Source organism: Hordeum vulgare, chromosome 7H, assembly GCF_904849725.1.
Source record: "Hordeum vulgare subsp. vulgare chromosome 7H, MorexV3_pseudomolecules_assembly, whole genome shotgun sequence".
Lineage (NCBI taxonomy): Eukaryota > Viridiplantae > Streptophyta > Magnoliopsida > Poales > Poaceae > Hordeum > Hordeum vulgare.
The window spans coordinates 369552117-369573767 of NC_058524.1; the positions used below are offsets into that span (position 1 = coordinate 369552117).

At 42.6% G+C, this 21651-nt stretch overlaps 1 protein-coding gene across 1 annotated transcript; it reads right to left on the minus strand.

Moving 5' to 3' along the window:
* Positions 1–1214: 1214 nt before the first annotated feature.
* Positions 1215–12313, minus strand: LOC123411347. Its single transcript, XM_045104277.1, has 3 exons — positions 11943–12313; positions 10294–10437; positions 1215–1634 (listed from the first exon to the last, which is right to left on the minus strand). The coding sequence occupies exons 1-3, from the start codon at positions 12201–12203 to the stop codon at positions 1434–1436; spliced, it is 606 nt and encodes a 201-aa protein (XP_044960212.1). The 5' UTR covers positions 12204–12313; the 3' UTR covers positions 1215–1433.
* Between the last annotated feature and the right edge of the window lie 9338 nt (positions 12314–21651).

The following is a 21651-nucleotide window of genomic DNA, read 5'->3' on the forward strand; positions in this document are numbered from 1 at the left end:
CTTGAGTTTTGTTTAGATTACAAGTTTGCCATAGCTACAACTTCACGTTCTTCGTTTGTGTTCTACGACCAGACAAAGGCGTCACAGAACCCCACCTCCATCAATAAAGCCTTTCTCTTATATTCGCAATATCTTGATTGCATCTTGGTTTCTTGCTCGTTCTTCGTTTGCGTGCAGGAAACAGACCTTCATGGTCAGGTTGATCGTACTCCGGCGTGGTCAATAACCTCTCGGAGTTGGTTTAGCGATTTCTAATGCGCGACGTCCTCACACGTTCGTAGTCGGATCGTCAGAGTCTACTCCACCAAAACGATACCCACGATCTCATCGAAAGACAAGGACAACTTCGCCTCTACCACATATCAAGTTCGGTCTACCCGACCTCTCTCAACATTATCAGCATGCTTTAGCCGTCCGCTATGCACCGGAGCTTTTGGAGGTCTGGGTTGAATATGCCCAAACCATCTCACAAGATGTTGGACAAGCTTCACTTCAATTGACGCTACCCCAACTCTATCTCGTATATCATCATTCCGGATTCGGTCCTTCCTTGTGTGGTCACACATCCATCTCAACATGTGCATCTCCGCCACACCTAACTGTTACACATGTCGTCTTTTAGTCGGCCAACATTCAACGCCATACAACATTACGGATCGAATCGCCGTCCTATAGAACTTGCCTTTTGATTTTTGTGGCACCCTCTTGTCACGGAGAATGCCAGAAGCTTGACGCCACTTCATCCATCCGGCTTTAATTCGATGGTTCACATCTTCATCGATATCCCCATCCTTCTACAACATTGACCCCAAATAACGAAAGATGTCTTTCTGAGGTACCACCTACCCATCAAGGCTAACATCCCCCTCCTCCTCGTGCTTAGTGGTACTCAAAGCGCACCTCATGTACTCGATCTTAGTCCTACTAAGTCTAAAACCTTTCGATTCCAAGGTTTGCCTTCATAACTCCAACTAAGTGTAGACTTCGTCCGACTATCATCGACTAGCACCACATCGTCCGTGAAGAACATACACCATGAGATATCTCCTTGTATATCCCTTGTGACCTCATCCATCACCAAGGAGAAAAATAAGGGCTCAAAACTGACCCCTGATGCAGTCTAATCTTAATCAAAAAGTCATCAGGTATGCAGTCTAATCTTAATCAAAAAGTCATCAGGTATCGCCATCACTTGTTCAAACACTTGTCACAGCTTTTATCGTATATGTCCTTGATTCATCAGACCTATCATTTGCTCAATTCACAAGTGAAACAAATAAAAGGTATTTGGCAACACAATGCAGGCGTTTCACTATGTAGTTGTGATTCTGTTACTTGTCTCTCCACGTATACAGTATGTCAAGAAAAATATATAAATGGCCCAAAAAAGGGAAACTGTAGTAAAGAATACAAGGAATAAATGAAGCCGCCAGTTACATTCTCATCTCGAGGTCAGGGGTAACAGATTTCCTCTTCAATCTGTGTTCTGTTCGAACCCTGTGGTGCTCAACTGTATCACCTTCATCTTCAACTGTATCACCTTCATCTTCAACATCGGGGTCTTTCAGACCCAGGTTCAAATTTAGGTCGGTTCCACCAACAAAATTTCCAGAATCTCGAACCTCATCTGATGCCTGAAATAGGAAGTGTATGCTCAATTTTTAAAAAAAAAATCTCTCTCGATAAAGGATTTCAAATACGAAAAACAAGCATGCAAAATCATGTTTGCAGTACAAACTATGAAAAGAGTAGGACTGGAGAATAGAATAGTCTTTTTCCAGATGGATCGGGAAATGGGCTCTTATCTTGTCCTACTCTTATAAAGGTCTAAGTTGATGGCAGTCCATTCACCCTCATAAATTACATATTAAGTCGTCAATAAATTAACTATCACAATTATTCAATGTACTAAACATATGTGCATATCACGATCTTCGGATTGATCTATATTTTGAGATATTTTCTTATTTACAAAAGAATCTAAGCTGATATACACATTTAACCAACTCATACAATAAAAAAACTCCTATACAATGCACGAGCCTTTAACTTCTGTAGCAACACACAAGTATTTAACTAGTTACCAAGAGAAGTATGTTGAGAAGAGCAGGACTACTACATTTACATATATTATCCGGTATCACAAAACTGATTAATAGACCAAAACAAAGAAATTTTCAGAAACTTCATATCAATTAAGGACAGTATAACCGCACCAAATCCCTGCCCTCACAGCGATTTGCGTTTTCGGTCGTCCGTTTTCGTGATCTGAACATTTCTGGCCGTCTGATCTCATTTGTACAGCCATCTGTGCCAAGATGTTTAAGCAGTGACCCAGCTGTCCTGGCGGGCTGCTGCTCCAGAGGCCGAAACACAGCCCTCTCGTAAACTGGACCTCTTCAGCCAGCCCATGGCAGCCCATAATCAGAGGGTGGTGCGCTCGTTATTTTTTTCTGCTCATCCTATCTCGGCAACCGGCTCCGCTCCCGACTTCTAACCTAATCATGTCGCCCCCACCCGCCACCTTCCCCGCCGCAATCACAGACGACGACCTCGAGCAGATGCGCCCTACAGGTCGAGAAGACGAGCAGGAGGACCAGACGACCAGATGGAGCGAAGGCCATGGTAGATGACCACATCGCATGCGTGGTGGCGTGGGTGCCAGTCACCGAATCCAGCAAGAGTAGGAAGGGGGAGAAGCTTCTTTTACTTTCGCACGGCGATCTCACATGGAGTTCCATCCAACTCACCACCCAAGGTCGCCGCGGATCTAGCTTGGCAGAGGATAGATGAAGATTACGACGCTTGTCGTGCTGAAGCCATCGGCCGGAGGCGCGGGGGGCTCCACTCGAGCGCCGGACAGGGCTCCTCAGTGTTTGTGCTGGCCAACACCACAGACATCAGCCACTTCGGATTCTTCCAGCGCAGCGCTGCTCAAGAGTTCATCGTCTTCGTCGCGCGCACCGTCGCCCAGCCCGGCCAGCACCAGTTCGTCCAGCACGAAGATAACCACCCCTCCTCAGATCTGCCTCCTGCAACCACATCCCCGGCTGCCTCTTTGCCTTCTCACACGTTTCCCTCCTCCCAACTCTGCAGCCGCTCCCTCATCAAGCTACTTGAGACCGCAGTAACAGGGTGAGCAACGAGCACCCCCCCCCCCTTCCCCCCCACCACCACCACCACCCTTCCCCATCTGCAGTTTCTTTTTTTTTTTTGCCCAGATCTATCTGTTTGGTTCTTGGTACTGATGGAAATTTATGGATGTTTGTAAATCATGCAGGGCTTCAGATGCTATGCCGGATATGCTTAGGTGAATGGAACATTTTGGATGTCTGCACGAATATGTACGCATTCTCCTTTGTTTATTCGGACTAGCCGATCTGCTTTTGAGGCTGGTAGTACTAGGTTGTAGTGCAGTGCAGGTAACGATAAAACAAGTGTTAGTACTCAAAATAAGCAATAGATTAGTTGAGCAGTCCTACATAAACTGGAATTACTAGATCGTACGCTAAAATTACGAGATAAACTCGATAACCAACAACAGATTAATTAAAGAGTATCTTTCACTGAATTCAAACAAGAAAAGAGAAGCAATAGTCATGGCTTGTTGCTACTACAAAAACATATATATTTATGAGCTTGCCTAGGAATTGGCTCGCTTGGGACACATCAATGTTGACAGTTCTTTTCTCTTTTACCCGAAATTGAGTGTAACCATTTTGCAATTTTGATTGATTGCTATGGACAAGTTGTTGATTAATTTTTTGCACTGCAGCAGGCAATCTTTTTAGTCAATTTCTTGCCATTCTATTACTAACTTTATTGCTTCCATAATATCTCATCAGGACACGCAAGTTGAAATGCATAATTTTGCTCCGAAATCACTCTTTTTCTATTATAGGTAACCTAGGTCTATCTTCCAACTCCCTATGTTCTACAAATGAATCATTTGACTTTCATTTTAGTCGCCTTTGTAAGATATTTGGACTACCAAGGAGATAACCATGTATGCATGGTTTGGTTTTACATGTCAAGGCCTCAAGCGTACTAATTACTATACATGTGTTTCTACAAATGAATTATTTGACCTTCATTTTAGTCGCCTTTGTAAGATATTTGGACAACCAAGGAGATAACCATGTATGCATGGTTTGGTTTTACATGTCAAGGCCTCAAGCATACTAATTACTACATGTGTTTCTGATAAAAGAATCCAAACATATGCTGATTCAAGTCGTACAATAATCGACGATGGGATCCATGCAGTAGAGTAAGCCACCAGGAGAGGCTATGGACCGGAGCGTGGGAGACCGCCGTTGTTGCTGCCCCTACTCGGTACATTCCTAAATTACCTGATCATAATAATAGTGTTCTAATTTCAAGAAATATATTGCATTTATATGTTTGTTGTCGTGTCAACATTGAGATACTATTCCTGATCTCCAATTATACATTGACTTGTCTTCATGTTAGTCGATGAACGATTTGCTTTTAATGAGATGTTATGTTTATACCAAAGGTACAAATGCAGACACTATCCTTGCCTATGGGATATGACCTGGGAGTGTGCTTAAGAAGTTTGTCATCCTGTCATATAGTTCATATTAGGGGATCGTTAATTAGTATGGCAACAAAAATGATCATGATTATTCTGTCATACTGCCTCTTAAATGGTCAACATAGATGCACACTGAGTGTACTAATTGCATTATTAAGTTCCCAGTCTTGCTTTAGTTGCCAGATGATCCTTGGAGATGAGAAATTTTCAGCCCAATTTTGGTTCACTTGCTAGATGAATGAGAGATCGAAAAAATAAGCAACTTAGATGCTTTTGTCTGAACCTGCTTTACAATTGTATGACTATTTGATAATGTGGTTTAGCATGGTGTACGCATTCTCAAACTGAAATAGACCTGCTTCACAATTGAATGATTATTTAAAAATTCTCTAGCTCAAATATGGCAACTTAACTGATACTCCCTCAAAGAAATATAAGAGTGTTTAGATCACTAAAATAGTGATCTAGACGCTCTTATATTTCTTTACAGAGGGAGTACAAGTTATCTAACTATATATTTATCTATAGGAAATTGAATATTTTGTGCCATGCATATCAACAAACTGCAGGAGTTAGCTAAGGGAAGCTGCATCGATTTCTCCCTATAGAAAAATGCATCTATTCTTTGGCATGATGCACCACACTAGCTTATTCAAGTGCTCGAAGATATCAGCGTATGCCTGAGCTTTGCCTCACATGAAGTCCATCACAACTGAACACGGTTCAATTTATTTTTGTAACTTAAAACTACTACTCCCTCCGTTCCTAAATATAAGTCTTTCTAGAGATTCAACTAATGGACTACATACGGATGTATATAGACATATTTTAGAGTATAGATTCATTCATTTTGCTCCGTATGTAGACACCTAGTGAAATATCTTAAAAGACTTATATTTAGGTACGGAGGAAGTAGAACTTTATCTTATCCACTCCATTTTCTGGCAAACTAGGTTGAGAAAGGCATGATGTTGTCCGTTGTGTATTCTAAATGGGTTGCTATGGTGGATGGAGTAACACAACTTCGATTTGTTTGCGTGCCAAAGAAAGATAAGGGTAAAACATTTTCAAACTTGAGACACGGAGCTTGTAGAAGACTTTTTGATTTGTATTCAACCCAGGACACAGGATGAGCATGGCCATTTTAACATACTCCTTTGTTAGTTTGCAGTTATAATGTGGAGGGTATTTTCTTCTAATGTGACCATACAATGTTAACACATGTATAACTTGTGCCAATTGTGATTATTTATCCATTTATTTATTTACTGGCTGCTTCCATATTTTCCGTATCTTTTATTAACATAGTTTACTACTCCCTCTGTTGCATATGAAGTGTGGTTGATTTCGTACAGCTTTGTACTAAATCAGCGACACTTAATATGAAACCGAGGGAGTACTTTGCATAAATAGAAGTCTATAGTTCTACATAAGTTTATTAGGCATAAAGTTCTGAGTTGTACATTACTTTGAGATCAACCTATTGTAATTCTGGTACTGTTATATACCGTGACAACCTTAGCACAATTGCCTAATACATTGGCATAAGAATATCCCTTTTTGATTACTGAATGGTGCAATATATCTTTATGCAATCGAATTTCTGGGTTTCCTTTTTATTATATCTGTGAGTATCCCTATTAGCTGTCACAACTGCCTAATAAATTAGCATAAGAATATCCCTTTCTGATTACTGAATGATATATCCTTATGTAATTGAATTTCTATATTTCATTTCTCTTATATTTATGAGGATCCTTACCATTTCAATGAAAAAATAGACGGGCGCAGCAACGCGCCATCGATGATCTAGTATTCTTGGAAAATGGTATGGTATGGGCGTAGGGCTGTGAGCTCACTCAGCCACCGCGTTGTTCCACACGAGCGACACGGATGGCGAACTCTAACACCACTGGACCACCTCACACTTCGCCACCTCTACCCTCGACGCGCACACGGGCTCACTCGGCCGCCATGTTGCTCCACACAAAGAGACACGGGTAGCAAACTGTAGCCCCCACTGGACATCTTGTGGTGATCCGTTGCGGTGATAGTGAGCTGCGAATCGAGACAGGGGCACGACAACGATGAGATGTGGATCGGGATGGTGGCGCAGCGGCACTCATTCTTGAGGTTGGTCTAGGGAGTCATGGCAGGTTGAGATGCTGAGGTGGTCTGTCGGCCGTGGTGGTGGTTGATGACAGTGTCGAGTTGACTTGATGCAGTGCCATAGGGCATGGTGAACTGCTGGTGAATGCGTCGAGAAGGACGGCATCCTAGGACGTTGTTCTCCTTGTTGGAGGTATCGTCATGGAGCCCCTTCACCTCCCTGGGCATTTGTATCTCAAGCTCTCCACGTGAAAGCCCAAGCTTCGGCTTTGACCGCAGCGGGCGATGACGTTGTTCTTATCGGTTTTTCCCTTTGGGGCGTCAACTTGGAGATCCTATTTGGTGTACCGTGTTTGCGGTTGGTGTCGTCCTACAGCTTCATCAGCTAGGCGGGTGCTTGGCCTCAAGGCCGGAGTGGAAGCCGGAGAGACGGCTCCGGAGGATGCATTTGTGTTTTGTGGTGTCGAGTCTAATGCCTTGGGTGACAGAGTCATGGGCTCATCATTTGCAACGTTGGGCCAGTGTGGAAGTTCATCGGCAGTCACGAAGTACGCCTTTGCGTTGTTGGGTGTCGATTCTACCACTTGGGTGGCAGAGTCGTCGGCTTAACTGATATACAACCTTAGGACCTGCTGGGTGTCGATTCTACCACTTGGGTGGCAGAGTCGTCGGCTTAACTGATATACAACCTTAGGACCGGTGTGTGTGCATTGCTGAGGTGTGTAAGCCGGAGCGGCGAGTCATGTGGTAGGATGTAAACTCTGGTCACTTGGGTGACGGAGTCCTTGCCCGGGCTAGTGTGGCATAGATTGTATCATTTCCAGCCAATTTTCCTTATTAACTGGTCAATTCTCTTCCTCTCTATGAAAAGGCTAGTGTGGCATAGATTGTATCATTTCCAGCCAATTTTCCTTATTAACTGGTCAATTCTCTTCTTCTCTATGAAAAGGCAAAGCTCATACCGGCTGCTCAAAATAAAATACTCCTGAAAAATTATTTCCAAATGAACAAGGTCATTTTAATAGTTATAATGTAGACCGAGTGGTAGACATGACAATAGTGTAAATATGTCAATATATCCATTGTTTACAAGGCAGTAAAGTGACCAAAAGTGAGTACCACCCGCTCCGACGCCTAAGCGCCGAAAGCGGGCATATTTCTAAGGCGCTGCCAGGGCGCCTTACCGCTTAAGGCATGCTTAAGCGTCTAAAGCAGGGCATCTTAAAATAACAGCCGAACAAGCTAGAGGTTTAAAGTTTTTCTTTTCAAAACAGAAGAGGTATAGTTTAGTGAACCACAACTACCAAGTCATAAGATGCATGAATTGTGACACTATTACCAACTATTTACAAAAAATAATGTAGCGCTCCTTGCGAGAGCGCACATAAGTCATGACTCGATGCTACAACAACAACAAAGCCTTTAGTCTCAAACAAGTTGGGATAGGATAAAGGTGAAACACATAAGATCTCGCAACCAACTCATGGTTCTGACGCATTGATAGCAAGCTTCCGCGCACCCCTGTCCATGGCTAGTTCTTTGGTGATACTCCAGCCCTTCAGATCTCTCTTTACGGGCTCCTCACGTGTCAAGTTCGATCTACCCCGGCCTCTTTTGACATTATCAACACGTTTCAGCCGTCCGCTATGCGTTGTAGCTTTTGGAGGCCTGCGTTGAATATGACTCAACCATCTCAGACAATGTTGGACAAGCTTCTCTCCAATCGGTGCTACCCCAACTCTATCTCGTATATCATCATTCCAGACTCAGTCCTTCCTTATGTGGCAACACATCCATCTCAACATGCGCATCTCCGCTGCACCTAACTACTGGACATGTCACCTTTTAGTTGGCCAACACTCAGCGCCACACAACATTGCGGGTCAAACCGTCGTCCTGTAGAACTCGCCTTTTAGCTTTTGTAGCACTCTTTTGTCATAGAGAATGCCAGAAGCTTGGCGCTACTTCATCCATCTGGCTTTCATTCGATGGTTCACATCTTCATCAATATCCCCATCCTTTTGCAGCGTTAACCCAAATATCGAAAGGTGTCCTTCTGAGCCACCACCTGTCCATCAAGGCTAACCTCCTCCTCCTCCTCATGCCTAGTAGTACTGAAACTGCACCTCATGTACTCGGTTTTAGTTATACTAAGTCTAAAACCTTTCAGTTTCATGGTTTGTCTCCATAGCTCTAACTTTCTATTGACCCCCATCCTACTATCATCGACTAGCACCACATCACCCGCAAAGAGTATACACCATGGGATGTCTCCTTGTTATCCCTTATGACCTCATCCATCACCAAAGCAAAAAAGATAAGGGCTCAAAGTTGACTCATGGTACAGTCCTATTTAATCGAGAAGTCATCAGTGTCGCCATCACTTGTTTGAACACTTGACACAGCATTATCGTACATGTCCTTGATGAGGGTAGCGACACTTGTTTGAACACTTGACACAACATTATCGTACATGTCCTTGATGAGGGTAATATACTTTGCTGGGACTTTGTGTTTCTCCAAGGCCCACCACATGACATTCCGCGTTATCTTATCATAGGCCTTCTCCAAGTCAATGAACACCATATGCAGATCCTTTTGTTCCATGTATCTCTCCATAAGTTGTCGTACCAAGAAAATGGCTTCCATGGTCGACCTCCCAGGCATGAAACCAAACTAATTCTTGGCCACGCCTGTCATTCTTCTTAAGCGGTGCTCAATGGCTCTCTTTTGTATGGCTCATCAGCTTAATTCTATGGTAATTAGTACAACTCTGTAATCCCCTTGTTCTTGAAGATTGGTACTAATATACTCCGTCTCTATTCTTCCGGCATCTTGTTTGCTCAAAAAATAAGGTTGAAAAGCTTGGTTAGCCATATTGCCGCTATGTCCTCGAGGCCTCTCCACACACTTTAATGGGGATACAATCAGGGCCCATCGCCTTGTCTCCTTTCATCCTTTTTAAAGCCTTCATTGCTTGATCTCATCGTCCTTCACCATGAGTTGGTTTGCTCCATCCTTGATGCATTTGACTTGGTCAACATCCCTCGTATTCCTCTCTCAGATCTTGGCCATCTTATAGATGTCCCTTTCGCCTTCCTTCACCATGAGTTGGTCTGCTCCATCCTTGATGCATTTGACTTGGTCAACATCCCTCGTATTCCTCTCTCAGATCTTGGCCATCTTATAGATGTCCCTTTCGCCTTCCTTCACGTCTAACCGCTGGCAGAGGTCTTCATACGCCTGAACCCTTGCTTCACTCACGCTCGCTTTGTGGCCTTCTTTGCCATCTTGTACTTCTCTATGTTGTCCGCACTACCCAGGTATAGACGTATGAAACAATATTTCTTCTCCTTAATGATTGGATGCTAATTGATGAAATATTTCAAATAGTTAAGTGTCCGATGCTTTGTCGGGCAAAACTATTTGAGTCATTATATAATAGCATATAATGTTTATATGAATCAAGAAAATGAAATTAAAAGAGCAGCAGTGTTGTCACTTATTGTTGTAAAATGACATGTGATGCCACCTGTTGTCTAATGGTTGAATATTAGTGAATTAGTGAAGATAACCATTGACAACCATCACAAACTAGTTATACAGCTAAATAAGTCCAATTTTACCTGGGATTCATCCATAAGTATATCATCGATATTAGTTTTCCCAATAGACTGCTCTGTTTCCGTAGATGAAGGTTCTCCATCATTAGCCTTGTTCTCATCATCAGATTTGGCAGATTCTTGCCTTTGATCTTGAACTACAGAAACCTATAGTGTGGATAGACTTAGTACATACCGACTGAAAAGGGATCAAGAAAAATAAAGAGTACAATACCGGAGTTTCAGCGGTAAATATTGTCACCAACAGTGATTCAATTTGAAACTACAAGCATATGATGGGAAGGGGATAAGACAAGCGAATACAACGGGCTTGTACTTCTATATGAAGTTAATGTGTCCAAAGCTGAACTCGATAAAGCTGTCCATGACCCATGATAACTTGAAGATTATCAACAATATTTGAACTAAGATTTTCCATACTCGTGTTAAATTATCAAAGAAACTTGTTGATGATTCACCAAGAAACAATTAAGGTGCTATAGCTTAAATGTTACTGTAAATTGCAGTTTGACAGTAGCAGATTATATTATATGCTTATGAACAACTAACACTTGTACGAATAACTAATCCTACGGCCTCCTTTGGTTTGGAGGAATATCATAGGAATTCTATAGGATAGGATTCTTATAGGATTTTTTCCTTTAGAGCCCTTTGGTTCAAAGGAATGGATTCCTATTCCTACATAGGATTGGTTCCTATACTCGACATTTCAAAGGAAAATAAACATAAGCCCGGACTCAATGTAAAAAATTCCTATGATGTGAACCAAACGAGATCTCTTTTCCTATTCCTACTCATACAGCGCGTTTGGCAATATTTGGGAAGAGGAATGGGAATTTAGTGTAGGGAGTTGTATTGAGATTAGATATGGGATGAGTCGTTTTATTCCCAACCCCTTGTTTGGCACATGATAGGAATTATGTGTGAGAATTAGAGGAGAGTTTGTATTTCCTTGTTTGGTTCATGGGAATTGACGAGGGACTAGACCAGGGAAGTGAACATAAGTTACGACGAAGGGTTAAGATTGACTCACTAAAACAATTCCCTCCCAACTCCCACCCTCTCCCCTGTTAATAAAACGGTGGGAGTTGGAGTCTCAAGTCCCATGTCTATTCCTTTATAAATTCCCAATCCCCCTATAACCAAACAATAGATTTAAAGTCTGGTACCACTTTAGTTCCCATGCCCTGACTCCAATTACCCCCAACCAAACACGCTGATAGGACTTGAGATACATGTCATCTAATTTCCTACAAGTTTATGATAATTCCTATTCCTATTCCTATTATAATCGAATCCTATGAACCAAAAGATGCCTACAAGTTTAGTACTACTATGGAAGCACCACAGCCACAGCTGTACTGTTACCCGACTAGCAAACAAACAAAACAATCTACTATATTTGCAGATCGATCTGACCATATGGTCTCTGATTTTGTTGCATATCCCATAATTCTCTAAACATAAGAGGTCAATTAGTACTCCTACTTCAGAAGCTCAATTTGATCGAGATAAAAAAAAAAGTAAAGAAAAACAGAATCTTTAAGCGAGCAGGCAAACCAAAGAAGCTAAAGATACATCCGGGCACCAAATCAAACCCATCGTACCACCAGAAAGTGACCACACCAAATAAGTACATGAAGAATCCTCACCGGCACGTACCGCCGCCTTCTCGTGGCCGTCTTCGCCGGTGCCGTCTGCTCCTCATCTCCTTCGTTGGAGCCGTTAAACGGGGTCCACTTGAACAGGATGAGGTTATTTCCGCGAGATCCAGTCCCGGCGGAGGAGGCCGTGGCCGTGGCGGCGGAGATGGGGACCCATTCCTTCCGCCACTTCCTAACGGGCCCGGTGAACGTCATCGCGGGGCCGTAACGGGCCGACGAACGCCCTAATCGCGCGCCAACACCCTCCATGGTAAGGAGTTCCTGTGACGGCGGCGGCGGCGGCGGCGGCGACGGCGGTGTTCTTCTGCCGCGAAGTGGGACCGAGCGCCGCGAAGTATTATGTTCACGAAAATAATTTGTCGAGATGTAACACGAGGGAGGGGGTGATTTGGCCGGTAAGGAGTAATTCATTATTGGACTACGGAAAAAAAAAGTAAATGTATATTCTAAAATATGTCTATATACATCCGTATTTAGTTTCCTACTAGTAAAACATTTTAAAAGATTTATATTTAGGAACGAAGAGAGTACCCGGCATCTTCAATAGATGTTGTACTATATTTTTATGGTGTAAAGTAGGTAGTGTATCTTATCTTATCTTACCTAATATATATATAATAAAATAAAGCAGCTATTGCTTCTGTCGTACATCATAATATTTACCTCCAAAGTTATGAATAATTACCCATCGTGCCATCCGTAAGTGAGAAAAACGATTTGTTTGTTCACACGGCTGTTCGGATTGGTTAAGAGCACGCAATCCTACAAATTATCACGACTACAAAGGTGTCGTGCTGGTTGATTGGTGCGCAGGTAGGCAGACTGGGTTCGAATCCCATATTATTTCTTTTATTTCTGCCCTCTTTTCTCTTTTATTTATGTCTTCTTTTCTCTTCGATTTTTTGATGGGTATATGATATAAGTCCAAATGTGTGCTTACTTGACGAGTTGCATTTTTTGCCCAGCTAATCTTTTTCACCTTCTTATATTCATTTTTTACGTGCAGATTCAAAATATTTTTTGAAATATTCATATCATTTAAACCAGAAATTCAAATATTATTAATATTTTAATACCTCCTTTATATGTGGTATTTGAAAAATGTCTATTGTTTATGTTTCATACTCATTTAAATGTCGTAAATATGATTATTTGATGCTCTCACGATAGCAATTATTTCACCTTCTTATATTCATTTTTTACGCGTAGATTCAAAATGTTTTTTGAAATATTCATATCATTTAAACCAGAAATTCAAATCTAAACATAATTAATATTTTAATACCTTCTTTATATGTGGTATTTTAAAAATGTCTATTGTTTATGTTGCATACTCATTTAAATGTGGTAAATATGATTATTTGATGCTCTAACAATAGCAATTATTGGCATTATATGGGATGTCCATTCCTATCGGATACTATACGTTGAAGGTTACAACACGTACATAATCGTCATCTTGATTTCGCATAGTGCATAGTAATCATCCTATAGACGATGATGTATATGAAGCTGCTAATACAAGCTTTATATAAACCAGTGACTTTTGATATTGTTTGAAATTTTGTTCATAATTTATTTTTTAAGAATATCAATGTTGATATGCAACATTAAACATATGATACGTGTGTCTTTATAGATTGATTATTTTCAATAAAGTTGCCTAATATGTTTGCAACCAAATTTAGTCTCGACTTGGATTAAATTTACAAACACATATGTCAATATAACAAAAATAATGCTCTTATGCACATGTTATCATTGAATACTAAAATATACTTTTTATTTTCATTATAATAAAATATTTGTTGGGCATCACTGAGGAAAAACGATAACAAAGACGTAAACATATACGGCAAGGCGACAACTAGGTAGATATTTCTGTTGTATGATGAAATGTAAACACCTTTAATATATTTCAAAAAACATCCTACCTTTATGTTTTTTCACATCACCACTTATCATGTTCCTTGTTGTATAGCATAATAAAAAAATTCAAAATATTTGATAATATCGTGAAGTATGTTTAAGGAATGATTTTTTTCTTCCGTTGCAATGCACGCGTATGTTTGCTAGTCTTACCTAATAATAAAGCAAATATAGCTTATGTCGTCCGTCATTATATTTACCCGTGAAGTTAGTAAAAATTACCCACCAATGCCACCCGTAAGTTACAATATCGATTCGTTTCTTTCTAAAGTCACCAGCGTCCGGCATATTTATGTAGTATGTTATCCCGTAAGTAATCATTATTCTGCCTGTAGCCTAATGGTTGGGGCCTCACGCCCCCACTCAGCCAACCTGAGTTTGATACCCACGGCTCCTCATTTTTCTTTCTTTTCTCTTGATTTCATGTGAGCGTAAGATAGAACAGCCTCGCCCAAGCCCAGCCATTTTCTTCTTATTTTTTGGAAGATTCAAGTATTTTCAAAAATATTCATATCTTTCAAATACTAACTTGAAATTTAGAAAGTTCTATACGAAAATCATTGAAAATGTGTATATTCTACTCTCTCTGTTCGTAAATATAAGTCTTTTTAAAGATTTCACTAGAGGACTACATACAGATGTATATAGACATACTTTGGAGTGTATATTCGCTCATTTTGCTTCGTATGTGGTCCCGTAGTGAAATCACTAAAAAGACTTATATTTAGGAACGGAGGGAGTAGATATGATATTATCTTGCATGATAATCATTTCTAAAATTATTTTTATGTTACACCCTTAATTAGTAGTTTATTTTATATGGAGTGTTTGAAAATTCCTATTCGTTTTACATATCATTACAGATTGATTGTTTTCAATGTAGATATCTAACATGCTTGCAAGCAAATTAAGACTTGAATTACAGTTACAAACACATATATCAACAAAACAAAACTAATCCTCTTATGCACGTGCTATCATTGAGTACTAAAGTGTAATTTGTTATTTTATGCATTATTATTTTTACGAGTAATGCAGTATGTTTTAAGGATCACTAAGGAGGAACACCACAAAGACGTTAATTGATACCGGCAACTAGGTAAATATGTTATTATTTTTACAGGTAATGCATTATCTTTTAGGTATTACTAAGGAGGAACACCACTAAGACGTGAATTGATACCGACAACTAGGTAGATATGTCTGTTGTCTAATAAATTGGACACAACTTTAGTTACTTAAAAAAAAATCATCCCACCTTTATATTTGTGCACAACATCACGCATCATGTTGTTTCTCGTACTACGTTGTGAAAGAATTCATATGATTTCTTGGTGTCGACGAGTGTGTGTATGGGGGATGATTTATTTTTTCCCATTGCAACGCACGGGCATGTGTGCTAGTAATTTACAATATCAAAAAGTGTGTTTTACAATATCAAAAAACAGCCAACTTCAATAGATGTTGTATATTTGTGTTGTAAATCTCCAACTTCAATAGATGTTGTGAACGGTGTTGTAAAAATCGACCGGATGCCAAGCTGTTGTTGTTCATCTGTTGTTGTTCGGCTGCGCCGGCCACATTTGCATAATTTAAAACAACCAAAAATGAAATAAAATACATACTTCATCAAATGCATCACACATACAACATAGTTTTGCACAATACACAAACAACTAAATGAAACTAGGCGGCTCTGTGGTCATGGAATTTCTAATACTCTATCAAATCCTTCTCAAGTTGATTGTACGAATCGGAGTCTCTAATATCATTGTACACCTTCATGAAGCGTTTGATTAGCTCATCTCTCCTCATGGGCATAACACGTATGCCCATCAATTTATAGAAGTTGTAATCTAAATTTTGTCCCCGCTCATTCTCAATGATCATGTTATGCATGATCACGCAACCAGTCATGATGTATCAAAGTTGTTGTTGATCCCAAATCTAGATGGCCCTCGCACAATAGCAAATTGGGATTGCAAAATTCCAAAAGCCCTCTCAACATCTTTCCTAGCCGCCGCTTGTGCATTGTGAAAGATGAGTTCTTTCTTACCTTGGGGTTTGGAAATTGGCTTGACAAATGTACTCCACCTTGGATAGATGTCATCCGCAAGATAGTACCCCTAGTTGTATGTGCGGCCATTTGCCTCGAAGGTCATCGGTGGTCCTTCTCCATTTGCTAACTTGGCAAAAAGAGGTGATCGGTCGAGCACATTGATGTCATTGCAAGATCCAGGCATGCCAAAGTATGCATGCCAAATCCATGTTTCATGATCGGCAATGACCTCAAGAATGATTGTGGCATCCTTCCCACGACCCTTGAACTGTCCATGTCATGCTCTTGGGCAATTTTTCCACTTCCAATGCATGTAATCGGTAGAACCTAGCATACCTAGAAATCCATGAGTTGTGTTCATCTCCAACAGCTCAAGTTCATCTATTTTTACCTTTGGGAATTTTGTCGAACACCTTGCTTGCGAGGTGGAAGAAATCGGCCGGCGATGCGGTCAACAGCCGGGTGGCAGAGCGGTCAGCAGCCGGGAGCAGTCAGCCGGCGATGGAACGGAGCATCCGGTGACGGAGCGGAGCGGTCAGCAGTCGGGAGCAGTCAGCCAGCGATGGAGTGGAGCAGCCGACGATGGAGCGGAGCGGAGCAGGCGGGCGGCGGAGAGGAGCGGTGAGCAGGCCGGCGCCAGCCACTTCACCGGGGAGGGGGAGCTGTCGGGTGGCAGGCAGCGGCGGCACCTACGCCGCGGGTAATTGGGCGGCGACGACTACACGGCCACGGCAGAAGCCTACCCCATCGCCTTGGCCAGCCACAACCGCTGGAGAAGCTCCGAACGTCGTGAATTTGGCCGGTGGCCGAGACCAAATCGGGCAGCTCGCGGCGGCGCGCCGACGAGAAAGGCGGTCGGGAACGGGTCGGCGAAGTCGCGACGGGCTCGGCGGTGGACGACGTGGTCGGGAGGCGTCGAATCTGGCTGGCGACGAGTTCGGGCAGCGGCTGGCGGACGCGGGGAAGGAAACGGAAGAGTTGTTGGGGGGTGGCACGCGACTGACCATATTACAACACCTAGCCTTTGTGTTGTATATTTTCAACACCATGGTCAAAAAAATTACAACACTTGAAGCTAGTGTTGTAAAAACAATTACATATACAACACGTGTTGGAGCACTGTTTTTGGACCTAATTGTTATATAAGTTAGTTATTTTTACATATACAACACCTATTGGAGATGCTCTTAGCACCGACCGTGGAGGGCAACTCCAACGTAAGCACAACCCAAACAAACTTCCCTTTTATCTGAATTTCGTCCGTTTAAGATGAAAATGAAACAACGTCTGTATGAATTTATATTTGTATCGGTCAGGCGCCTAACACGCAGCCGCATCTTTGGTCAGATCTTGTCTCGCGCACGCAAACGTTGAGAGAACAAAGGTTGTTGGTCGTGGTCGTGGTTCGCACTTGTTCATGTCGGCCGGCAGCAAAGTCGGCGGCTGTCGGGGTGTGGACGAAGATGTATGGGATCAATGAGGTCCCTTATGGTTCAAACAGGGTCACGCGTGTACAAAGAGCATCATCAAACACGTACGCGCTCGGGTGTTTTATACAGGTTCGAGTCATTCGGGAGCGTAAAACTCCGCGTCCTGCGTTTTGGGATTATGTGTGTCCAAATACAGGAGCGCGACATCCCGACAAGGATGCACGAGAAGCGCAACTACGCGTGTAAATGGATAAAGTGTCTATCCTTCTAAATATAGCCATGGACCTCTTTTTATAGGGCAATGATAGAGGCGAAGTTGTCTGTGTCTTTTGATGAAATGGTGTGTTAGAGCATATTTCTCCATGTGTGGCTTTGGTAATTGATGAAAATCCCTATGGACTAGGTTGCCTTGAGTTATATTCGAAGGATTTGTCCATAGGCACTTTTTGAAGTCCATTTGTTGGTTTCAAGGAGTTTATATGGTGACCAAAGTGGTATTTAAGGTTTTCTCCAAAGATTGGCCATGTGAGAGTTGAGCGTATTGTAAGCATGTCTTGAAGAAGAACATTGTGTGAGCATTCATGTTTACCTTCAAGACATCATCTTTATGAAGTGGAGCATCACGATAAGATACAAGGTTGATCATGTAGGGGAACGTCGCATGGGAAACAAAAAATTTCCTACGCGCACGAAGACCTATCATGGTGATGTCCATCTACGAGAGGGGATTTTCGATCTACGTACCCTTGTAGATCGCACAACAGAAGCGTTAAGAAACGCGGTTGATGTAGTGGAACGTCCTCACGTCCCTCGATCCGCCCCGCGAACCGTCCCGCATCAGTCCCACGATCTAGTGTCGAACGGACGGCACCTCCGCGTTCAGCACACGTACAGCTCGACGATGATCTCGGCCTTCTTGATCCAGCAAGAGAGACGGAGAGGTAGAAGAGTTCTCCGGTAGCGTGACGGCGCTCCGGAGGTTGGTGATGATCTTGTCTCAGCAGGGCTCCGCCCGAGCTCCGCAGAAACGCGATCTAGAGGAAAAACCGTGGAGGTATGTGGTCGGGCTGTCGTGGAAAAGTCGTCTCAAATCAGCCCCAAAACCTCCGTATATATAGGTGGGAGAGGGGAGCCTTGCCTTGGGGCTCAAGGAGCCCCAAGGGGGTCAGCCGAACCAAGGGGGAAGGTCTCCCCCTCCCAAACCGAGTCCTACTTGGTTTGGAAGGTGGAGTCCTTCTTCCCTTTCCCACCTCCTCCTTTTTTCTTTTCTTTTTTCTCTTTAATTTTTCTTCCAATGCGCATAGGGTCCTTTTGGGCTGTCCCACCAGCCCACTAAGGGCTGGTGCGCCACCGTCAAGGCCTATGGGCTTCCCCGGGGTGGGTTGCCCCCCCGGTGAACTCCCGGAACCCATTCGTCATTCCCGGTACATTCCCGGTAACTCCGAAAACCTTCCGGTAATCAAATGAGGTCATCCTATATATCAATCTTCGTTTCCGGACCATTCCGGAAACCCTCGTGACGTCCGTGATCTCATCCAGGACTCTGAACAACATTCGGTAACCAACCATATAACTCAAATACGCATAAAACAACGTCGAACCTTAAGTGTGCAGACCCTGCGGGTTCGAGAACTATGTAGACATGACCCGAGAGACTCCTCGGTCAATATCCAATAGCGGGACCTGGATGCCCATATTGGATCCTACATATTCTACGAAGATCTTATCGTTTGAACCTCAGTGCCAAGGATTCATATAATCCCGTATGTCATTCCCTTTGTCCTTCGGTATGTTACTTGCCCGAGATTCGATCGTCAGTATCCGCATACCTATTTCAATCTCGTTTACCGGCAAGTCTCTTTACTCGTTCCGTAATACAAGATCCCGCAACTTACACTAAGTCACATTGCTTGCAAGGCTTGTGTGATGTTGTATTACCGAGTGGGCCCCGAGATACCTCTCCGTCACACGGAGTGACAAATCCCAGTCTCGATCCATACTAACTTAACGAACACCTTCCGAGATACCTGTAGAGCATCTTTATAGTCACCCAGTTACGTTGCGACGTTTGATACACACAAAGTATTCCTCCGGTGTTAGTAAGTTATATGATCTCATGGTCAGAGGAATAAATACTTGACACGCAGAAAACAGTAGCAATAAAATGACACGATCAACATGCTATGTCTATTAGTTCGGGTCTAGTCCATCACGTGATTCTCCTAATGACGTGATCCAGTTATCAAGCAACAACACCTTGTTCATAATCAGAAGACACTGACTATCGTTGATCAACTGGCTAGCCAACTAGAGGCTTGCTAGGGACAGTGTTTTGTCTCTGTATCCACACATGTAAATGAGTCTTCATTCAATACAATTATAGCATGGATAATGAACGATTATCTTGATACAGGAATTATAATAGTAACTATATTTATTATTCCCTCTAGGGCATAATTCCAACAGTCTCCCACTTGCACTAGAGTCAATAATCTAGCACTCACATCGTCATGCGAATTACATTGTAATAAATCTAACACCCATACAGTTCTGGTGTTGATCATGCTTTGGCCGTGGAAGAGGTTTAGTCAGTGGGTCTGCTACATTCAGATCCGTGTGCACTTTGCATGTATTTACGTCCTCTCCTTCGACGTAGTCGCGGATGAGGTTGAAGCGTCGTTTGATGTGTCTGGACTTCTTGTGAAACCGTGGTTCCTTTGCTAAGGCAATGGCACCCTTGTTGTCACAGAACAAGGTTATTGGATTCAGTGCGCTTGGCACCACTCCAAGATCCGTCATGAACTGCTTCATCCAGACACCCTCCTTAGCCGCCTCCGAGGCAGCCATGTACTCCGCTTCACATGTAGAATCTGCTACGACGCTTTGCTTGGAACTGCACCAGCTTACCGCACCCCCATTAAGAATAAATACGTATCCGGTTTGCGACTTAGAGTCGTCCGGATCTGTGTCAAAGCTTGCATCGACGTAACCTTTTACGGCGAGCTCTTCGTCACTTCCATACACGAGAAACATCTCCTTAGTCCTTTTCAGGTACTTCAGGATATTCTTGACCGCTGTCCAGTGATCCACTCCTGGATTACTCTGGAACCTGCCTGCCATACTTATGGCCAGGCTAACATCCGGTCTAGTGCACAACATTGCATACATGATAGAGCCTATGGCTGAAGCATAGGGGACGGAGCGCATATGCTCTCTATCCTCATCAGTTGCTGGGCACTGAGTCTTACTCAATCTCGTACCTTGTAAAACTGGCAAGAACCCCTTCTTGGACTGTTCCATTTTGAACCTCTTCAAAACTTTATCAAGGTATGTGTTTTGTGAAAGTCCTATCAGGCGTTTTGATCTATCCCTATAGATCTTAATGCCTAGAATGTAAGTAGCTTCTCCTAGGTCCTTCATAGAGAAACTTTTATTCAAGTAATCCTTTATGCTCTCCAAAAACTCTATGTTGTTTCCAATCAACAATATGTCATCCACATATAATATTAGAAATGCCACAGAGCTCCCACTCACTTTCTTGTAAATACAAGATTCTCCAACCACTTGTATAAACCCAAATGCTTTGATCACCTCATCAAAGCGTTTGTTCCAACTCCGAGATGCTTGCACCAGTCCATAAATGGATCGCTGGAGCTTGCACACCTTGTTAGCATCCTTAGGATCGACAAAACCTTCGGGTTGCATCATATACAATTCTTCCTTAAGGAAACCGTTAAGGAACGCCCTTTTGACATCCATCTGCCAGATTTCATAATCGAAAAATGCAGCTATTGCTAACATGATTCTGACGGACTTAAGCATCGCTACGGGTGAGAATGTCTCATCGTAGTCAACTCCTTGAACTTGTGAAAAACCCTTTGCCACAAGTCGAGCTTTATAAACGGTCACATTGCCGTCAGCGTCCGTCTTCCTCTTAAATATCCATTTGTTCTGAATAGCCTTGCGGCCCTCAGGCAGTACCTCCAAAGTCCACACTTTGTTCTCATACATGGATCCTATCTCGGACTTCATGGCTTCTAGCCATTTGTTGGAATCTGGGCCCACCATTGCTTCTTCATAATTTGCAGGTTCATTGTTGTCTAACAACATGATCGATAAGACGGGATTGCCATACCACTCTGGAGCAGCACGTGGTCTCGTCGACCTGCGTGGTTCGACAGAAACTTGAACTGGAGTTTCATGATCATCATCATTAACTTCCTCCTCAACCGGCATCGCAACGACAGAGGTTTCCCCTTGCCGTGCGCCACCATCCAGA

Excerpts from the sequence above, each read along its gene's own strand:
- LOC123411347 (XM_045104277.1), bottom strand. The coding sequence starts at position 12,203 with ATGGAGGGTGTTGGCGCGCGATTAGGGCGTTCGTCGGCCCGTTACGGC. Across the intron at positions 10,438-11,942 it reads GAAGGCGGCGGTACGTGCCG|GTTTCTGTAGTTCAAGATCA; the intron begins GTGAGGATTCTT and ends TCCACACTATAG. Across the intron at positions 1,635-10,293 it reads TACTTATGGATGAATCCCAG|GCATCAGATGAGGTTCGAGA; the intron begins GTAAAATTGGAC and ends TTCCTATTTCAG.